The 22748-nt window shown below is 41.1% G+C and overlaps 1 protein-coding gene across 1 annotated transcript in view; it reads left to right on the top strand.

The window, feature by feature from the left end:
- LOC137380601 (cilia- and flagella-associated protein 46) overlaps window positions 1-22748 on the top strand; it is a 453149-nt gene that overhangs the window by 22722 nt on the left and 407679 nt on the right. Inside the window, exons 5-7 of the mRNA XM_068052672.1 lie at window positions 12472-12636; window positions 14046-14169; window positions 15872-15966. Coding sequence (XP_067908773.1) covers window positions 12472-12636; window positions 14046-14169; window positions 15872-15966 — 384 coding nt within the window. The remainder of the gene's footprint in view (window positions 1-12471; window positions 12637-14045; window positions 14170-15871; window positions 15967-22748) is intronic.

Genomic DNA, 22748 nt, shown 5'->3' on the forward strand with positions numbered 1-22748 from the left:
CTAGCATGGGCGGATACAAGATCGTGCCATTACACATGGCAACCATGAGGCAGAGAAAAAGAAAAGAAAAGCGCTGCAAATACTCGATACTCCAGCTGAAGGGAGTGAAGAGATTATTGAAAAAATGCTGCAAAGCTGCAGTCAAGAAATAAATACCTAATCTAGCAGAGAGATTTCCCAGGGAAAGACAGTGATGACAGTGAGCATCAATGTAAGGCTGAAGTGTCGGAAAATGTCCAATACTGGAGTGAAAATTTAAAACAAAATAAACTATCTTGAAAGCTTAGAGAAACCATGGATCTTAAATTTACGCTACCAGAGGGGTTTGGACACACGGAAGGACCAAATTGGTCACTTTGGAGAAAAAAATTTTTGAGGTACAGAATTGCTCCAGAATTAGACATGAAGTCTGAAACAGAACAAGTCAACACATTACTTTATTCTATAGGAGTAATCGCCAATGATATTGCAATTCAAGGCATTAATGAGACATCAGATAAGTTTGAAAAAGTCTTAAAAGCCTTTGAGAATTATTTCAAGCTGAGGAACAACAAGATTCTAGAAAGTACCAAATTCAACAGAAAGGTCCAGAAACCAGGTGAACCGGTAGATGCTTTTTATTCATGACCTTTACAGGATATTGAAAGGATGGAATATGGAGACCTGATAGCAAATTTAATACAAGACCTCATTGTAATAGGTATTGCTGCTGAATCCCTATCAGATTTATTGCAGTCTAAGGAAGACCTCACCCTAGTTAAAGCAGTACAAAAGCTGGTGAGACAAGCAGAGGTCTAAGTAGAACACAGCAATCCTGAGAGGAGGTGATAAACCAGGACTACAAAAGAAGCAACAGAAAAAAAGGTACACTTGGGAGGGCAAGTGCAAGACACCATGAAACCCTGCCAGTGCTGAGGCACAAGAAACGGCTGCCTGCAATGAATTTGGCCTAACCATCAGCCTCAAGAAAACGAACATCATGGGGCAGGACGTCAGAAATGCTCCATCCATCAATATTGGCGACCACGCTCTGGAAGTGGTTCAAGAATTCACCTACCTAGGCTCAACTATCACCAGTAACCTGTCTCTAGATGCAGAAATCAACAAGCGCATGGGAAAGGCTTCCACTGCTATGTCCAGACTGGCCAAGAGAGTGTGGGAAAATGGCGCACTGACACGGATCACAAAAGTCCGAGTGTATCAAGCCTGTGTCCTCAGTACCTTGCTCTATGGCAGCGAGGCCTGGACAACGTATGTCAGCCAAGAGCGATGTCTCAATTCATTCCATCTTCGCTGCCTCCGGAGAATACTTGGCATCAGGTGGCAGGACAGTATCTCCAACACAGAAGTACTCGAGGCGGCCAGCATCCCCAGCTTATACACACTACTGAGTCAGCGGCGCTTGAGATGGCTTGGCCACGTGAGCCGCATGGAAGATGGCAGGATCCCCAAAGACACATTGTACAGCGAGCTCGTCACTGGTATCAGACCCACCGGCCGTCCATGTCTCCACTTTAAAGACGTCTGCAAACGCGACATGAAATCCTGTGACATTGATCACAAGTCGTGGGAGTCAGTTGCCAGCGTTCGCCAGAGCTGGCGGGCAGCCATAAAGGCGGGGCTAAAGTGTGGCGAGTCGAAGAGACTTAGCAGTTGGCAGGAAAAAAGACAGAGGCGCAAGGGGAGAGCCAACTGTGTAACAGCCCCGACAAACACATATTTCTGCAGCACCTGTGGAAGAGCCTGTCACTCTAGAATTGGCCTTTATAGCCACTCCAGGCGCGGCTCCACACACCAATGACCACCTCCAGGCACTTACCCATTGTCTCTCGAGATAAGGAGGCCAAAGAAGGCTGAGGCACAAGAAACACCTACAGGCGCGAACAGTGTCCTGCAAACAAAACAGAATGCTTTCACTGCAAGGAAGGTGTGCCGAAGTAAAACCTCTACTTTTACAGGTTCTAAAGGAAAGGTCTTTATGTATAGAGCTATTCATGAAGTTGAACAATTTCCATCAGATCAATGACCCTGATCATACATTCTGGACTGCAGATGTATATGCCAATATACATATCACCAACTTTAAACTAGACACTGGAGCAAGCATAACAGTTATATCAGACAACGAACCGTGGTTATCAACACGTTGCCTGCAACCAACAGAAACTCAGTTACATAGTCCACGAGGGATTGAACTGAAAGCCATGAGTAAGCTATCGGCAACATTTCAGTGCAAGGGAAAGCAGATATTGGAAACACTGTATGTGCTACAGAATCAAAAATTTTCTCTCAAGTAGAAGAGCTTGTATAGACCTTCATCTTATCAGGAAAGTGGAAGAGGTGAAGCAGCAAGAATGCAGGAGTCACTTGCAAAAAGACTTTCCGAAATTATTTACTGGTCTAGGAAGACGTAAGACTGAATATAGTGTGACTTTGCGAAAAGATGCTAAATCTGTATGTCTTTTCCCACCTGGGAAGATACCACACCCACTACTGAAACAAGTTCAACTTAGCTAGAAGGGATGATCAGGACGGGACACTAAACTTAAAGCAAAATACTTCAGATGCTGGAAATCTGAAATAAAAACAAGAAATGCTGGAAACACTCAGCAGCATCTGTAGAGAGAGAGAAGCAGAGTTAACGTTTCAGGTCAGTGACTGAAGAAGGGTCACTGACCCGAAACGCTAACTCTGCTTCTCTCTCTCCACAGATGCTGCCAGACCTGCTGAGTGTTTCCAGCATTTCTTGTTTTTATTATGATCAGGATGGGAGTAATTTCTCCTGAGTCATTTCTCCTGTCACTGAGCCTAGAGTGGTGCTTTGGAATGGTTCCAGTTTCTAAACTTAACGGTACTCTTCGCATTTGTGTAGACTTAACTCAACTTAAGGCTGTAGCCAGAGAAATCCATCCGATGTCCTCAGTAGAAGAAAGCTTGGCAAAGTTATCCAAAAGTACCATGTTCACAAAGCTCGATGTGAATAGTGGCTTTTGGCAAGTCCTGTTGGATGAGAAGTCAAGTTGTTGACAAACTTCATTATTCCGTTTCAGCACTGGAAATTTTCCAAAGAACTATGTTGAACATTCTACAGGGCCTTAAAGGAGCAATATGCCAAATGGATGACATGGAAAGAATCATAGATACTTTAAGGCACAGAAAGAGGCCACTTGGCCCACTGTGTTGATTGAAAAATGATCTACCTATTCTAATCCCACCTTTCAGCATTTGATCCGTAGTCCTGCAGCTTACGGCACACTTGAGCTGCATATCCAGACTCCTTTTGAATGAGTTGAGGGTCTCTGCCTTAACTACCCTTTCAGGCAGTGAATTCCAGACCATCACCACCCTCTGGGTGATAAAGTTTTTTTTCCTCATCTTCCCCTCTAATTTTTCTACCAATCACTTTAAATCTATGCCGCCTTGTCACTGACCTCTCTAGACCCTTCACCTCCACTCACCTCAAAATTTTGTATATTTGAATCAGATCTCCCCTCAGACTTCTCTGTTCCAAGGAGAACAACCCCAGCTTATCTATTCTTTCCTCATAGCTGCATTTTTCCACTCCTGGTAACATCCTCATAAATCTCCTCTGTACCCTCTCTAGTACAATTACATCTTTTTCTGTAATGAGGTGACCAGAACTGCACACAGTACTCAAGTTGTGGCCTAACCAATGAGTTATACAGTTCCAGCATAACCTGCCTGCTCTTGTATTCTATACCTTGGCTAATAAAGGAAAGGATTCCATATGCCTTCTTAACCACCTTATCCACCTGTCCTGCTACCTTCAGGGATCTGTGGACATTCGCTCCAAGGTCCCTTATTTCCTCTACACCTCAGTATTTTCCCATTAATCATGTATTCCTTTGCCTTGTTTGACCTCCCCAAATGCATCACCTCAGACTTCTCCAGGTTGAATTCCATTTGCCACTTTTCTGCCAATCTGATCAGGCCATCAATATCTTTCTGCAGCCTACAGCTATCCTCCTTGCTATCTACAACACGGTCAATTTTTGTGTCGTCCGCAAAATTCTTGATTGTGCCCTTACATTTACGTCCAAATCATTTAATGTACACCATAAAAAGTAGAGGACTCAGTACTGAGCCCTGTGGAACACCACTGGAAACAGCCCTCCAGTCGCTATAACAGACGTCAACAATTACCCTTTGTTTCCTGCCACTGAGCCAATTTTATATTGACCTTTCTGCATTTCCCTGGATCCCCTGGGATTTTATTTTTAACCAGTCTGTCATGTGGGACCTTGTCAAAAGCCTTGCTAAAATCCATGTAGACCACATCAACTGCACTACCCTCATCTATCTTCCTTGTTACTTCAAAAAATTCGATCAGGTTGGTCAAACAAGATCTTCCCTTAACAAATCCATGCTGACTATCCTTGATTAACCTATTCCTTTCTAAGTGACAGTTTATCCTGTCTCAGAATAGATTCCAATAATTTGCCCTCTCCTGAGGTTAGACTGACTTGTAATTATTCGGTTTATCCTTTGCTCCTTTCTTAAACAGGTACAACGTTAGCAATTCTCCAATCCTCCATTTTGGTTATGAATACTGCAGCTGAAAGTCCTTTCAGTAATGGGCTCTGTGAAAGGAATCATGCAGTGATTGATGCAATGCTGCATAAAATCTTAGCTGACCAACCAAACTGCAAATTGGCAACTTCTCTGGCATGGGCGGTTCATGCAAAGAATTGACTTCAGATGGTTGGGGGATATAGTCCCCATCAATTGGTTTATGAGCGGAATTTCAAGTTGCCTTCTGTACTCTACGACAGCTCTCCTGCTCTAGAATGTACTACAATTAGTTCCTTTTTTTTCTGCACATTTGAATGCTTTACCTGCAGGGAGATAGGCTTTCATCAAGGCTGAGATCGCTGAGAAAAGTCAAAGAGCTCTGAGGCATCGTATAAGACCATCTGAGGCAGAATTTAATTCAGGAGATCTGGTGTATTCTAAGAGTGTCATAGGGAATGGAAGGGCCCTGGTTGAGCTAATAGGTTGTGATGATAAGACAGTAGTTGTCAAGCATGGACATCAAACTGTTAAGGTTCATTCCTCACGATTAATCTGTGTCGATTACAAAATCTCAGAATCTGAGCAGCTGATAGAGAGGGAAAACAGGCACTTTGTACCTCAAATGATAGTGTGTTTTATGATGAAGGTCCTGAGGAACAGAATGAGGTAGATCAAGGGTTAAATAGTAATGTGAGCAATCATGACGCATGAGAAAGAGCTATTGCAACCAAAGGACAATTGTCCCGAGTAGGTACGCAGGTAACATATATTCCATAGGAACACAGGAACAGGAGTAGGCCATTCAGCCTGTCAGGCCTGCTCCGCCATTCAGTTGGATCATGGCTGATCATCTACCTCAACGCCACTTTTCCGCGCTATCCCCATATCCCTTGATGTCACTAGTATCTAGATATCTATTGATTTCTGTCTTGAACATGCTCAATGATTGAACTTCTATAGCCTTCTGGGATAAAAATTCCAATGATTCACCACCCTCTGAGTGAAGAAATTCCTTCTCATCTCAGTCTTAAAATGGCCTACCCTTATTCTGAGACTGTGTCCCCTGGTTCTAGTCTCACCAACCAGGGGAAACATCCTATCTACATCCACCCTGTCATGCCCTGTAAGAATTTTGTACGTTTCAATGAGATCACCTCTCATTCTTTGAAACTCTGGAGAATATAGGCCCAGTTTCCTCAAATTCTTCTCCATAAGACAGTCCTGCCATCCCAGGGATCAGTCTGGTGAACCTCCTTTCCACTCCCTCTATGGCAAGTATATCCTTCCTTAGTTGAGGAGACCAAAACTGTACACAATACTCCAGGTGTGGTCTCACCAATTGTGGCAAGACTTCTTTACCCCTGTACTCAAAACCCCTTGCAATGAAGGCCAACATATCAATTGCCTTCCTAATTGCTTGCTGCACCTGCGTGCTAGCTTTTAGTGACTCATGAGCAAGGACACCCAGGTCCCTTTGGACATCAACACTTCCCAACCTCTCACCATTTAAGACATACTCTCTCTTTCTGTTTTTTCTACCAAAGTGGATAACTTCACACTTATTCACATGATATTCTATCTGCCATGTTCTTGCCCATTCAGTTAGCCTCCTTACATCCTCCTCACAACTTACATTCCCACCTAGTTTTGTATCATCAGCAAATTTGGAAATATTACATTTGGTCCCCACATCCAAAACATTTGTATAGATTGTGAACAGCTGTGGCCCCAGCACTGATCCTTGCGGCACCCCATCCTGAGAATGACCCGTTAATTCCTACTCTCTGTTTTCTGTCTGTTAACCAATTCTTAATGCATACCAGTGTATTACCCTCAAACCCATGTGCTCTCCTTTTGTTTACTAACTTCCTGTGTGGGACCTCATCAAAAGCCTTCTGAAAATCCAAATACACTCCATTCACTGGTTCTCCTTTATCTATGCTGCAAGTAACCTTAAAAAAACTCCCAACAGGTTTGTCAAATGTGATTTCCCTTTCATAAATCCATGTTGACTCTGTCCAATCATATTATTTTCTAAGTGTCTAGTTATCACATCCTTTATCATAGATTCTTACATTTTCCCTACTATGGATGCCAAACTAACGGGTTTGCAGTTCCTGTTTTCTCTGTCCCTCCTTTCTTACATAGTGGGGTTACATTTACTACTTTCCAGTCTGCAGGAACCTTTCCAGAATTTATAACATTTTGAAAGATAGACACCAATGCGTCCACTATATCCAGCTACCTCCTTCAACACTCTGGGCTATAGCTCATCTAGTCCAGGAGATTTATCAACCTTCAATACAGTTAACTTTTTTGAGTTACTATCTCTTTACTAATACTAATTTCTTTCAGTTCCTCATTTTCACAAGTCCCTTGGTTCCCTAGTATTTCTGAGAGATTTTCTGTATCTTCCTCCATGAAGGCAGACTCAAAGTAATTGTTTAGTTTCTCTGCTATTTCTCTAGTCTCCATTATAAATTCTCCTGTCTCCGCCTGTAATGGACCCACATTTGTCCTTCCAGAGGGGTCTAATAAATGGAGGGATGCAACAATTGTGGAAAGTTAAATACTGATTGAATGTTCAAGAAGATGGCCAAGAAGCAAGCTCCATGGACTGGCAGAATGGGGTGAAAGAGTGGAGAGTAAGAAAGTGCTGTGCAAGTTCTAATAATGGGTCTGGAAGTGACTCTTGCATCAGGAAATCCCATCCTGAAGAAAGAGCCTCCGATAGTGTGCGAGGAAGATCTTGTAATAGTAGATCTGAAAGACATCAATTTTAATAGAGGCCATAGTTTTAATCGATTCCACAATGAAATGAAGGCTTGAGAGCCGTCTCGGAAAAGTACCAGAAGCAGAAGTTTTATTGGCTGCCAATAAACTTGAGGATAAACTAATCATGGCAGCAAAACATAAGCATTTGAAGAGCTGGAGAGAGTTTGGAGTCTATTCTGAGGTACCAGATAGGGGACAGCCAGCCTTGCCACATAGATGGATCTGTACTGAAAAAGTCATTCCAGATGGGACTAAAGCAAGTCTAGTTGCGAGGGGTTTTGAAGAGCAACTTGGTGATACTGATGTTAGAGTGGACTCTCCCACAGCTAGAAAAATAATCTTGAAAATCCTTTTAGCTCTTTAAGCCACATATTCTTGCGAGTGTAGATCCATTGACATAAAAGCTGCATTTCTACAGGGTGGTACTTTTCAGAGAGAAGTGTTTCTGAAAATACCTAAAGAGGCAGCAAATGCAGAAGGAAAACTATGGAAACTAATCAGATGTGTCTATGGCCTTAATGATGCTTCCTGGGTCCGGTATTCCTCTGTGAGATCTGTTTTGTTGATAATTGATGTGTTCAACCAAAAGCAGATCCTGCCATGTTTTATTGGTATCATAAAGGGAAACTTTAAGGCATCTTCACGATGCAGGTTGATGATTTTTTATGGGGTGGTACTGCGGATTTTGAGAAATATGTTATTAAGATTAGGGCAGAATTTAAGATTGGGAGTCAGGCTTGTGGGGTCTTGAAATATATTTCAATATTAAGCACGCTAAGTCTTGAATAACTTTAAATCAACAATCCTATTTAGAGAGTGTTACTCCCATCCCAGTTAATCGTGCAAGGTCATCGCAGAATGATAATATATCTAAAGCAGGGACAGAGCAATTGTGACAAGTTAAATACTGGTTGAATGTTCAAGACGATGGCCAAGAAGCAAGCTCCATGGACTGACAGAATGTTAAATTGGTTGTGCTCTCAGACTAGACCTTATGCTAGTTTTGATGTGCTGAAGCTAAGTATGATGATGAAACACCTGAAAGTTGAGTATATTTTAAGGGCAAATAAAACATTACACATTTCTCCAAATTTAATTTTGTTACTGAAGTTCTCATCCTTAGGTTACCCAAAGAACATGAAGCTAGTCATTTTTAGTGATGCTTCATATGCTAATCTTCCTGATGGGTATTCAGTTGCAGCTGGTTTCATAATATTTCTGATGGGTGAAAATGGGAAATGTCTTCTTTAACTTGAGAAGCTAAGGAAATAAAAAGGGTCGTTGAAAGCATGTTAGCTGCGGAAACACTGGGTATTGTGGAGGCAGTGGATATGGGGTTCCATTTGTCAAATATTTTGGATGAAATTCTGAACAGGGGACATCCTGAAGATAGGATACCCATTGAATGTTATGTGGATAACTGTTCTTTGTGGGACAATGTACACTCTACAAAAAGTGTGAGTGAGAAAAGCCTACCTATTAACCTTGCTGGATTGAAACAAATGCTGGAGAGAAAGGAAATCTCCAAACTTAAATGGGTAGATGCAAGTCATCAGCTATCTGATTGTTTCACAAAAAGAAATTGTACCAAGAAATTGTTTCGGGGTGCTAGAGGAGGGATGTCTCGCAATGTAATACTTTGTACCTAATATGGAATTAATTTTGATTTATTTTGAATTTTTTTTTGAACATGTTAATACTATGTACATACTATGGAATTGATTTTGAAATGTTGTTTGAATATATATTCTAATTTTTATTATAAAAGAAAGAAGGGAATCCATTAATGGTGTATCAATTGTTTAATTATAAGCAGGTAGAGATTGTTAACTGGGATCTTACTTGAGCACTTATAAAGAGATACTTACTGAGACAGGTGGAGAGTTTGAGTTAGGAGTTACTTGTTTGTAATCCTTTTACTCTGTATAATAAATGTGAAACTGAATAAAGATAGGCTCCAGCATTATCCTTCCACAACAAGCTTTCTGGAATTTAACACTGTTGACCATCCTACAAAACAGGATGTGAACTTCAGTAATGAGATTGAGTCATATTCTCACAATGGCCGGCATGCTCAAAAAAACTCCAAGAAGTTTGTCATGCTCAGATGCACAATGAGGAATGCATCCGTATCCACCAATATTGCACGCATGGTTGGCCACAACACCATCCTAGTGGTAAGGTGATGAAAATCTTCTTTGAGCACAGAAAGCACTTTACTGTTGTGGATGATTTTGCTGGTGTAAGACGAGAGACTGGTGATTCCGATCTCACTCCAGGCGGGCATCTTGAAGAAAATACCCAAGGGCCACTTGGGTATCATGAAATGCAGAGCATGGGCTCAGTCATCTGTATGGTGGCTGAGAATAGAGAGATATGAAAGAAATTATTTCGAATTGCCAGGTATGCGCAGTGCACAGACCAGACCAGAGGGAACCCCTTATCTTGACCAAATTTCCAACCAGACCTTGGGAATGTCTGGGAATGGATCTATTCATGTTTAATGGAAAAAACTACCTGATTGTCATCAATTACTTTTCCAGGTGGATTGAAGTCAAACATTTGTACATAATGCTCGAATGACTGTCTCAGTAGTTATTAGCGATGATCTTTGCAACGCATGCCATTCCCGATCAGATTGTTTCCGATAATGGTCCACAATTTGCAAACGACTACTTTATGAACTTTGCAGAAAACTGTTGATTTGTACATCTTACAAGTTACCCTAGATATCCTCAATCTAATGGTGAAGCTGAAAGAGGAGTCAGAACTATCAAAATACAGTTAAAGAAGAATGAAGATTTTCAAACGGCACTCCTAACTACAGATCTACTCCATCGCTATGTGGATTAGCACCAACAAAACTGTTGAAGGGAAGGAAGCTTTGCACACAACTACCCATCCTACCCAAAAAATTACTTCCAGGGCTAGAAGTCCAGGATTATCAGAGTTCAAGACAGAGAAAAGTGTTACTGAAAGCAACATGCTTATAACTATAACGGGAGATATTGTACCAGGAACCTACCCAAATTAATGGAAGGATAAAAAGAATAGGACAAGGCGAAAGCAGAGAAGGAGTGATCATCCAGAGAGATGATAATTAGCTGAGTTTTTATTTAGTACATACTTCAGAAAGTACTGTAAGAAGAAACCGGAGAAATCTTATTTCTATTCATCAAAGTCGTCAATCAGTCATACATTTGGATGAAGATGTTCAGTCTGAATTTCAGAAAGTCCCGGATACTACAAACCTCAGTGAAGACAATCCAAGTCAAGAAACAAGAGTTCAGAGAACTGACTGATTTTCCAAGTCTGACAACAACACGATCAGAGAGAGTTATGAAGCCTCCTGACAGATTGAATCTGTGATGTCAGAGACTTGGGGAGAGATAGGGTAGTGTGTAAAAGTAAAAATTTAATGTACAAAAAAAAATGGACAAAGACTTGGGAGAACTATATAAAGGTTTGAAAGGGTTAATGTTTGGGACAGTGTGAGTAATACCTCCCGCTCTGATGTAAGAGATCACAAGAGAGACTTGAAGGAGAAGCAGTATGGCATCCGTGGAGTTAGACATACTTGTATGAAGCTGTATATAGTTCCTTTAATATGCAATAATCTAGTTATTGTTAAAACTTAACAAAGACTCAGTAATCTCTCCTAGCTAGACTAGCCGAACGTACAACATGAGCTATTAGATAATGCCATTTATTTTACCAGTTGTCTGTTTAATAGCTGAAATTTATGGTGTTTTCTTCAAGTTGTGGCTTTCTGTGAGCCATCCTAGTATAAAGAGTTCCCCCGAGTAACCTTCATTTTACTGGGCACTGTGTTTGGATAGTTTGCTGTGACTGCTTGGTGATATTCAGATGGAAATCATCAAAACCTATTTTGATTGCTCAGATTAGTGCAAGACTCTCAATCTTCCATTTCTAGAGGTTATTCAGAATTGACATCAGCATGAGGCTATATTTTATACTATCATCTTTGACTGTATAATTGTAAATCGTGTTAACATTGAACTGAACTGATCTCTTTTGACTATGTTCTGAAGGAGAATTGAGTGAGCGGACCCTTGTATGTGCAGGAATTTCTTAAGCCATGAACATGTTAATTTAGTCATGAACATGTTAATATGGCTGCATTAAAGTGCACATCTTAACCGTAATCTAACGTAGCAGACAAAGTCCCTTTTTCCCTATCCACCAAATCTGCAAACATCCATTCCCTTTCCTTCTCATTTGCACTGGCATTCTTTCATGTCATATCCCACTCCCAACCTTAAGTTTTCTTTTGCAGTTAGCTGTAATTTTTCTTCGTTTGTGCAGAAATTGCCCAAATCTGGCATTTGTCTTACTAGTTAGAAAATTGGTTATTATGTGACAAATAAACTCCACATTAATTTGCATTAATTAGCTTCAAATGTTGTAGCTGATGAAATAGAACTGAGTGGACAGCATTTGTTTTTAAAGTAAGCAAATATACTTAAAGAAGTAGAGCTAGTGGATTTACCCAACATATAAAGTAATGGGATATTAACTGAAGAAATGGGCAGCAAAAACAAAGGATGAATATCACACAAATTGAAACACTAGCAAATTATTTCTAAAATAAACAAAAGCAGCAGAAACAAAGTATTGTTCTTTCCTTTCCTTGAATTTCTTACCAGTATGAAAACCTTATTAATCTAAATTGTTCGTTGGAAATACAAACCAATTTTCTTTTTCTGTTTCAGAATTTTCAAAATGATCAGTTCCTTCCCCAAATTTATTCCTGGATTTGAATACACTTGGTCTTTTATATCCCAGGAAAGTATGACTGGGACTTGCTGGATTTTGAAAATTTGACTACTCAAATTTTTTTTAAAAAAGCTGTCGGCTACCTATAATCTGAACCAATTGCATAGCATTGTTTAGGTTTGAAGTCTTCCCATCTCCAGCTTGTAATCAATAAAAATGGCAGTATTAAAATAGACTTACTACAGGAATCTAAACTGCCGGTTTTGTTTAATTGCTTATGTAGTGTGACTGGATTTAAAGGAACAAATGCTGAAACAAAACTAGAAAAAATATTTGATTCTAACACACTTCCATTTCCCAGATTAAATAGCGGGTTTATAGTTATGCAGTAAACGTGAGCAGTTAAAAAAAAAAATTATTTTACAGATACTTCTTCTTGGTTTACAACGCATCTGTTCTATATTGGAGGTTGATCAGGCCATTTCTAAAGCCTGGCTTCTGTATCCATGTGGTCACAAGTCTCCATGAAGTTATCAAAGGATTGCAGTTCATTCAAGACTTGGACTATGAATGGAGGGCTCAATTAAAGATGTAAGCTACTTATTTTTTTCCACTGTGAAACTACATTTTTAACTCAAAATTGTATCATCAATCAATATAAATGCATACTGTTAGCATTGTAATAATTATAACTTAGTGGTTTCAAGCTTCTATTTGTAATATTTCAGTAAAACAAATAATATCAATGTATTGTGTTCTGGATATTGAATTTAAAAATGGGGGGTAATTGCATATATTATAAAATTCTTTTATTTTTATTGCTACTGAAGAGAAACTTCCAAGCAATCTTTTTAGTGTTCAACATTGATTATTATGAAAGTAAAGAGCTGATATTTGATACATTGTAATGTACTTTACTGCTAAATATAACAAATAGTTAGCAGTATCTGGGCTTTATTTATTTATTTTATTTATTTTGAGATACAGCACTGAAACAGGCCCTTCGGCCCACCGAGTCTGTGCTGACCAAGAACCACCCATTTATACTAACCCTACAGTAATCCCATATTCCCTACCACCTACCTACACTAGGGGCAATTTACCTATCAACCTGCAAGTCTTTTGGAGGTGGGAGGAAACCGGAGCACCCGGCGGAAACCCACGCAGACACAGGGAGAACTTGCAAACTCCGCACAGACAGTACCCAGAATTGAACCCGGGTCCCTGGAGCTGTGAGGCGGCGGTGCTAACCTTTTAGCTGCACTTGGGGTATGTCTTGCACTTTGGTAGCATTGGGGAATGGACTTGGACTTTGGTACCACTGGGAATGGCCTTGGGTTCGGCAAAACTGGGGTGGCAGCCTGTCGTTTAGCCATACTGCAGGTGGCTTATGGACTTTAGCAACATGGGGGAGTTGTATTTAATCTGGCATCATTGTAGAAGGGCATCATGGAGATTGGCAGTACTGTGGAAGGTGAAACTAAGGTTTGCTACAATTGGGCTTGAATATGAAATTTGGCTTACTGGTATTTGTTAGCCATGAGGGGAGGGACAGGAATTAACATAACAGTATGACAAATGTGTCAGCATGACAGATTCACTAATGTCATTAGCCCTGACCTAAAGCATCTTTGGAGGTCTGATGCACCAAATGAGTGTTGTTGTTTCATCTTTATTGATCCTATGGTGCTTCTTCTGGCTTTGACACTAAACTCATCACTCTGTGGTATTGACTCATGCACAGCCGAAACAGTCATGTTCAGTTCCCATTCTGTGCTAGCTTTGTTAGTGCCAGCTCTGGCAGCAGCAGGAGTGCTACAATTTGTGTCAGTGCCCCTGAACTAGGGAAAGGGAAAATTTAACTTGGGTTGTCTTACTTCTGGGAGTGGGTGTGTGCTGGAAGGCTCTTCATAAATGAGAGGATGGACATAATTTAAAATCAATTATGTAGTACTACATTTTTTAAATAAAGTTTCAAACAATTTCTAATTCTTTTTCAGTGCACTTATTGAATGTTATTTAGATGCTGGAAAAATAAAAGAGGCGTCAATATTTGCCGAAAGTGCAGCAGAATTTATTGAAGCTAATGTACCACATATGTATAAGAAGATATTTTCCATACAGGTAAAAGGCCTTTACTTAAGACATTTTTTAGAAATACAGATTTTATACTGCATACTGAAAAGCGAAAAGCTGAAAAGCGAAAATATTCAAATAGTAATAGAATAAGTTATGTAGGTTTAATCAGGATTGTTTTACATTATTTTATTGTCATAATAGTGTACAAAATGAACATATGATCATACGAATTAGGGGCAAGAGTAGGCCACTTGGCCCCTTGAGCCTGCTCCACATTTCAAGAAGATCATGGCTGATCTGATAGTAACCTCGATTCCACATTCCCGCCTACCCCGATAACCTGTCAACTCCTTTCTTATCAAGAATCTATCTACCTTTTCCTTAAAAATATTTAAAAACTCTGCTTCCATTAACTTTTGACGAAGAGTGTTCCAAAAACTCAAAACCATCAGAGAAAAAATTTCTCCTCATCTCTGCCTTAAATGGGCAACCCCTTATTTTTAAATAGTGACCCCTAGTTCTAGATTCTGCCACAAGGGGAAACATCTTTTCCACATCCACCCCGTCAAGACCCCTCAATCTAGTTGCCTTTTACTGTTCTAAACTCCGTTGAATACAAGCCTAGGTGATCCAAGCTGGTAAGATTCTTTTTTTTCATTCATTCATGGGATGTGGGCATCATTAGCCAGGCCAGCATTTAGTGCCCATCTCTAATTGTCCTTGAGGAGGTGATGGTGAGCTGCCTTCAGTCCATGTGGGGTAGGTACACCCACAGTGATGTTAGGAGGTGAGTTCCAGGATTTTGACTTAATAGTATAAGAGCCATAACTTGCTTGCATAGGACCATCTGTTTTTAGCTAAACTGGGGTCCGTCTCAAAAATCAGAAACTCAACATTAAATAGTCTTTCATTTATTTTTGTTAAAATTTCATTTTGAATCTGTAATAAAATTATAAGGACAGACGTATCAGGTGGTGCAATGCAGAATATATTTTTCTGCTGATAAAGTGAGCCCATTAGAGTTTAATTGTTTGGTGAGGAAATTGCAATTTGAGGTCTGTTAAAGTTTAATTGCTTTTCAGGCTAGTCAGAACTTGGAATAGTGAAATGTCTTGCTATATCAGTTGATTAGTTTCTAGAGCCCTGCAAATGAAATTATCTTAGTGATTAGATTAGATTAGAGATACAGCACTGAAACAGGCCCTTCGGCCCACCGAGTCTGTGCCGAACATCAACCACCCATTTATACTAATCCTACACTAATCCCATATTCCTACCAAACATCCCCACCTGTCCCTATATTTCCCTACCACCTACCTATACTAGTGACAATTTATAATGGCCAATTTACCTATCAACCTGCAAGTCTTTTGGCTTGTGGGAGGAAACCGGAGCACCCGGAGAAAACCCACGCAGACACAGGGAGAACTTGCAAACTCCACACAGGCAGTACCCGGAATCGAACCCGGGTCCCTGGAGCTGTGAGGCTGCGGTGCTAACCACTGCGCCACTGTGTCGCCCCCAAATTTTAGATATGATAAGTATTTAGATCTTCTTTTCAATAATTGAAAATTGCACACTGTGAAACACTTGTTGAAGAGTCAAAATCTTTTAGTTTATATAAGGGTGGCTGTTAACTAAATAACCATGTTTCTAGATTTCTAAGTATGTGAGACCAAATAGTTTTACTTCTTGATTCATTACTTTTGGGAATACCTTTTTTAAAGATGAAATTGTTGATCTTTAGGTGTATCACAAGCTTGTGGATCTTAACGTAGTGGCTAAAGATGTCAATGGGTCCATCAAACTGACAGTAATTTATAAAATTCAGAGGCTGAAATCGTAAGTATCTGGCTTATGTTTTTTTCTTTTTCAAGAAGAAGCAATAACAGTATAAATTGCAGGAAACGTATGAAATTGAACTGTATTTTCTGGTCAGCAGTGAATCAATGGCCCCAGCCATTTGTTGCACTTGCCCATAGACTTTTGTGGCCTTTTGCACTGGAATTTCCTCTCAGCTAACTATCGAAAAAAAAAATCCTCCCTCTACACTGCATCTGGGACCTGTGTGAGCAGGGCAAGCAACAGTTTCTTGTTAACCAATCAGATTGGTTAATTGTTGATGTACATCACAGAGTCTGGCTCATGTCATACCCCGTAAAGACATATCATATTCCTACTTTTAAGATACAAACTTTATTCTTTGAAATTGACTTTTCCTTTAAAAAGTGGTCAATGTGCTGCAAGATGTCCACTGAAGGTCAGCTGACTTGGCCTGTATATTCAAACTGTCTCAAAAGGACAAAAGGATACATTCCAGACTAAGAGGTGTCATATCCACCCATCCTGAAACCATCAAGAGACATTCCTGAATTGAATGGGTTCTTCTGAAACAAAGAAGGTGTGAAGTAGCCACAGCATAACAAGATTATACCCATTCAGACATCAATGGGTGGCCATGGAGGGGATAGGGCCATGTGCCAACTAATATAGACATCTAATTTGATGGATTTTAACCTTTTATAAGGCAATCCTCTGCAGAGGGAGAGAGAGAGAGAGAGAGAGAGAGAGGGGGGGGGGGTGGGCGGGGGATGGAGATCACAGCAGCCTCACAGAAGAAGTCCAGCCAAGGGCTGTGGAAAAATCTAGTCGAAACAAGAAGCAGCAGCTTCTATACTTCAACCTAGTGCAGCAGAGAACTGAAAGTGATGCCCCCTCCAATCTGAAATCTTAACCACCAGAAATCTACAACACGTAAACAAATTGATGACGACAAACAACCCAGGCCTGCATTTTAGAAGAGACTGTTCTACTTAGAAGATTCAACAGGTTTACTGTAAACAATGAACACCTACCATAAAACCTATCTACCCGACCCAAACCTGACTACATGTGTTGGGTTCGCATCAGGTTGGGTCTATATTTTGTGTCCAGCATTCGGGGCTCAGGTTGGGTTGGGTTTTGTTTTGTATTGTTTTCTTGTTAATCTATGTTTTGACGCAATTTTTTTTCGATATTAATAAGATGTTTGATATTTTTGGGTCAGGTAGGGTATGAAAAAAAATTGAAGGGCTCTGGCCTGGGTCGGGTTCGAAATGGCTGTGGTCAGGTCGGGCCTGGGTCGGATTTTAATTTTATACCCAAGCCAGGCTTTAACCTACCACATCTTGAACTCTTACCCTTTACCTTCTATCTATCTTCTCTTGAAAGTGCGTATGAGAGTGAATGCATGCAAAAGTGGTGTTGGGAACATTTCGGGGAACGAATATTGTTCAATAAATAGTTAATCTACTGTTTTAAACCTAAAAGAAAACCGGCCACTGTCTGCTTAACTAGCAAGTAAAACACTCGGGCTAACTCATCGTTTTAAACAAAATGCAGTTGTGGTCAGTTGGGAGGTGAACAGCAGGAACTACCCACACCCCTTATCACCTCTTTGTAACAGCAATAACAGAAATGTGATTTAAAAATGGTGAGGACTGGACACTGAATATTCAAAGATAGGTGGTGCCAGTTAAAATATTGAATTCAATGTCAAATCAGGTATAGAACAAAAAATAGAGAGAAGAAAAATTGGATTGAGAGAGATAAAAGAGAGCAAGATAACATTTTTAAAAATTTAGTCTCTAACAATTAAAATCTGAAGGAATGTGACTCCACACTTGTTTAAATTAATTTTCAGTGCCAGATGCAGTGGCAGTAATTAAGACTTATCGTGCTGTAAAAAGGGTGCCTACACTGGTATGTACAAGCTGTACGAGTTTAGTGCGCATATATCAGGTTGGTACTCTTTGGTTTATTTTGGTATTTCCATCTCTACACTTCCTGTACGTGTAGCATACCTTTTTTTGCCTCAGCTCTAACCAAATGGATTCTGTCCTTGCCCCATCAAGGACCTCCTTTCTTTCTAACACTACAATGTCTTCCCTAATCAGTACTGCCACCCCACCTCCCTTTTTTTCCTTTCCTATCTTTTCTAAACACTTTGCATCTTTGAATATTCAGTGTCCAGTCCTCACCATTTTTAAATCACATTTCTGTTATTGCTTATTCACCACACTTTGTGTGTTTACCCATATGTATTCTAAAACTGACTTGGTATTCCTCGCAGTTCTTCTTAGTCTGCTCCTTTCTAATTTGGTACTGCTTTCTGCTCTAGTTGTATCGAGCACTCTCACTTTATGCATCTCATTCCTCTTTTCAACTTCTGTATGCTGGTGCCAATCCCCCTGCCAATTTAGTTTAAATCCTCTCCAGCCACACTAGTGAACCTCCCTGTGTGGACATTTGTCCCAGTCCTGTTGAGGTGCAGCTCATCCCTTTTGAATAGGTGCTTCCTGCCCCAGAACTGGTCCCAATGCCCCAGGAATTTGAAGCCCTCCCTCCTGCAACTTGTCTCAATGCAATATTGATCCTGCCTATCTTCCTATTTCTACTCTCACTATCATGTGGCACTGGGAGTAATCCAAAGATTACTACCTTCAGACCCTACTTGTTAACTTCATCCCTTGCTCCTGAAAATCTGACCATAGGACCTCAATACCTGCCCTCTCTATGTTGTTGGTATTGATGTGTACCAAAGTTTCTGGCTCACTCCCTTCTGCCTGCAGAATATTCTGCACCCTCCCTGTGATGTCCTTTACCTAGCACCACGGAGACTACACATGTGGGACTCGGGATGATGGTTACAGAAATGCCTGTCTGTCCGCTGAACTGTGGAATCTCCTATAACAGCTGCATTTCTACTCTTTGCTCTTCCCTTCTGTGCATTCCTTGCCCATTGGTGCCATAGTCTGGGCTGCACTCCTTCAAGGTGCCATCTCTTCCAGCAATCTTCAGTGCTGAATACTGGTTTGAGAGTGGCACACACCCTGAAGACTCCTCCACTTCCTGCCTCTTCCTATGCTTCTGGATCGCCACCCATCTGTTATCCTGAATTGCTTGTGGGGTGACTACCTCCTAGAATGTATGGTCCAGGAAGCTGTCATCCTCACTGATGCTCCTCAGTGACTCCAATTGCCCCATAAATTCAGAATTCCTAAGCTTAAGCTCAAGCAGCTGGAGACACTTTCTATATACATGGCCATGAAGTGTCCTGAAGTTCCCACACGGCGCAGGAATTGCAAGCAACAGGTCTCAGCTGCCCATCCATGATGTAAAAAATCTCTATTCTCCTCTTAGCAGCTAATTTAGTATCTTGTTTAAACTATTAATTTTAATTTAATGCCTGCAGACCTAACACCATTATTATTAATTAAGGCTGAAAGTGAAGACAAAAACACTTTGTCCTTATCAGAGAACTCCTTGACGCTGATGCTGCTGTGCTAGTTGCTCACATGGAAACTCAGCTACAAAGACTTATGGACTGTCTCGTGCCTGTAACTTGTTCTTCTTGGCCATAAGCATTAAGAAAACCGTGATCATGGGACAAGGTGCTGCATCTCCACCCCTGATCACACTAAATAACACCCCACTGGAAGTGGTTAGCACATTCTGCTACCTTGGGTCCATGGTGACAGACAATCTGTCCCGTGATGCAGAGCTCAATACACCAATAGGGAAAGCAGCTATCGCCTTTGGCCGACTTGCGAAACGCACGTGCGATAACACCAAGCTGTCCCTTAGGATCGAGCTGATGGTTTATAAGGCCAGTGTTCTCAGCACCTTGCCATATGGTTGTGAAACATGGGTGACTTACAGCTACCAGGAAAAGAAACTCAATAATTCCCAACTTTGCTGTTTGCAGCGCATTATGGGTATATCCTGGCAGGATAAAATCCCAAATGTGGCAGTCCTCAAAGGCAGAGCTCCCAAGTGTGTTGGCACTAATCAAACAGAGGTGGCTTCAGTGGATCGGACTCGCCCACAGAGTGGAAGGTGGTCACATACCCAAGGACCTCCTGTATGGTGAAGTAGCCAGGGTCAGCCGACCAGTGGGGTGCCCAAAGCTCCACTTCAAGGATGCTTGCAAGGATAACATTAAGTCATTAAATGTTGACAATTGCATCTGGGAGTCACTAGCTAGTGAAAGAGAAAAATGGCGACACATCCTGTGGACTGGTGTGCACTACCAAGATGTCCTTTTGCTACAGTAACTTGGCAACAGGCGCCAATGTCAAAAACAACAACTCACAGCATCACATGGCAGCTTCACGTGTGGCAGTTGTGGCAGAAACTGTCTCTCAAGGATTGGTCTTCAGAGCCATCAGTAAAGGTGCAACAAGAGAAGACACCCCACCTAAATGGATTGTTTATTGCATGTCCATCATCTTTCGTAGATGGAAGGACGCCGACCAAACAACTATTATACTTAACCCTGCGCGTGCTGGTGATACTTTTTTTAACCTTGCTCCCTGATGCTCACACTCTCTCCACTTTGCTGCTCTGTTCCCAAACTCCTTCAGCTACACGCTGCTCACCATGGGACTTTCCGAGCAACCAGTTACCTTTCTGCTGTCCTGGGACGTCACTCCGTGAATTTTTTTGTTAATTTGCTGTCGCATTGCTCTCTGACACTTTTTACTCCTGCAGGCTCACTTCCTCTCTCTTCCCCCTGACTCTTGTGCCACTTGTGTCTGTTGCTCACCAGCACTGTTTTCTATCAGCTCGCTCTCCATCTAACTCCTGCTGGCTCCCCACTGCCACTTTTACCTGTTGGTCTCCGGCACTGTTTACCCTCAGGCTCACTCTCTCTGTAAAAACTTTTATCTTCCCTGCAGCTGAAAGGTAACCTTACAGGTTCAGCAACCTGCCTGTTGAATACTTCACTGCAAACATCTCCCTGCTCTTCTTAAAATGATATTGGGCCCTATGGCTCCTGTTGGGAATACTGTCATTAATTCAGGTGTCATCATCCATCACCTGTGTACTCACTGCACAGCTGCTGAGTGTGTCGGGTTAATTTTCCTCCCCTTCTTCTGTTTATTGGCCTGTCTGCTCTAGAATATCACTGACCAGCTGCCTGGTGTGCAGTGCTTCTACTCCCGGGCACTACCAGTTACTGGGACGGCCGACACCATGCACCCAAATTGTGACATCACAGCAACGGGTCCCATTGATATTATTTCATGGACCCCTGAAAATTCTCTACCAACCCCACGTGACCACGGATCCCAGTTTGAGAACAACTGTGCTAGTCTACAGTAGATTCTGCATAACATTTCAAGCTTGGACTGACAAGTGACAGGTAACATTTGTGCCATGTAGGAGCCAGACAATGCCAACCTCCAATAAGAAAATGTTCCACATATCTCACAGCCTTCAATGGCACCAGCAACATTGAGTTCCCAACTATCCATATCTTGCGGGTCACCATTGTATGCTCATGAATAATATTAATATCTGACTAAGAGTTGCTCACTTTCTGGCCCCTGAAAGGTTGTCCACCATCTATAAGACACAAGTCAACAGTGGAATAGTATACTTAACACTTGTCTAGATGGATGCAACCTCAGTTTGGCATCAACCAGTACAGAGCAGTTTGCTTAAATGCTATCTCTGCCGCTGGACCCCATGCCCACTCATTCCACGACTGATGCACTGTAGCCGCAGTGTGTACAATCTATAGGATGCACTGTACCAACTTGCCTAGCTTCCTTCAATAGTATGTTCCAACCCTGTAACGTCCATCACTAAGCAGGACACGCAGCAGAATTGGGGAATGCCATCACCTCCAACTCTGCATCTTGGACAGAAAATGCCATTCCTTGAACACTGTTGAATCAGTATTCTGGTGGGGATACCATCAGCACATGGACTACAGAGATATAAGAAGAACGTCCATCGCCACCTTCTGAGGCTAACTATGATGGACAATGTATCCTAAGAACAAATAAAAAATCTGTAATTGTGCTGAGGAAATGTCCAGCAGTGTTAAATGTATATTAATTGCATTTAATTGTAAGCAGGTGATGGGCATTAACTGGGGGTAAAAAGGAACAGACTTAAACTATGGTTGTTGGGTAAGGAGGTGCTTGTTGATAATGTGTATCTATGTAAATAAATGCTTATAAATGTGCTTAAAGATTGGCTCCAGTTTTATCCTTCACCACCTGGCTTTCTGGAGTATAACATGGTAGCAGAGTATGGTTGCCTAAAGGTGAAGGTTGGAAACAAAGAAAAAAAACATTTAGACATAAAATTAAATTCCGAGTGGCCATGGTGAAAAATGGCAGAAAGCAAGTGTAAATTGTCAGGTTATGATTATCCTTTGATGTTCTCAGAAGTTGAGCCATATGACTAATGGAATAATGAAGTGGATATGTGGACATAGGTTAAGTCCCTATCAAAGAGGAAACAAGGTATGGCCTTGGCATTGTCACTTCCTACAAGAAGTAAAATCAGAAGTGAAGCATTTTGTGAAATGAATGCCTGCTAGTTGGATAGTGATGAAGGTTTGGACCTTCTATTAGAGTTCATGGATGAAATCTAAAAGAAAGATGATCTGCTGAATCCCTATGAGGCATGGTCAGAAGTTAATAGATTTCAAAAAACATGGAAGAATATATTATGCAATTTAACAGATTATATAAAAGATGGACAAAATTCGATTTATGGACCCCTGGATCAGTACTAGCTGGATTGTGCTAAGGTGTCTCTCATGAACAGGCTACTACTTCTAACTG

This window comes from Heterodontus francisci, chromosome 20 (assembly GCF_036365525.1).
Source record: "Heterodontus francisci isolate sHetFra1 chromosome 20, sHetFra1.hap1, whole genome shotgun sequence".
In the NCBI taxonomy this organism is placed as follows: Eukaryota; Metazoa; Chordata; class Chondrichthyes; order Heterodontiformes; family Heterodontidae; genus Heterodontus; species Heterodontus francisci.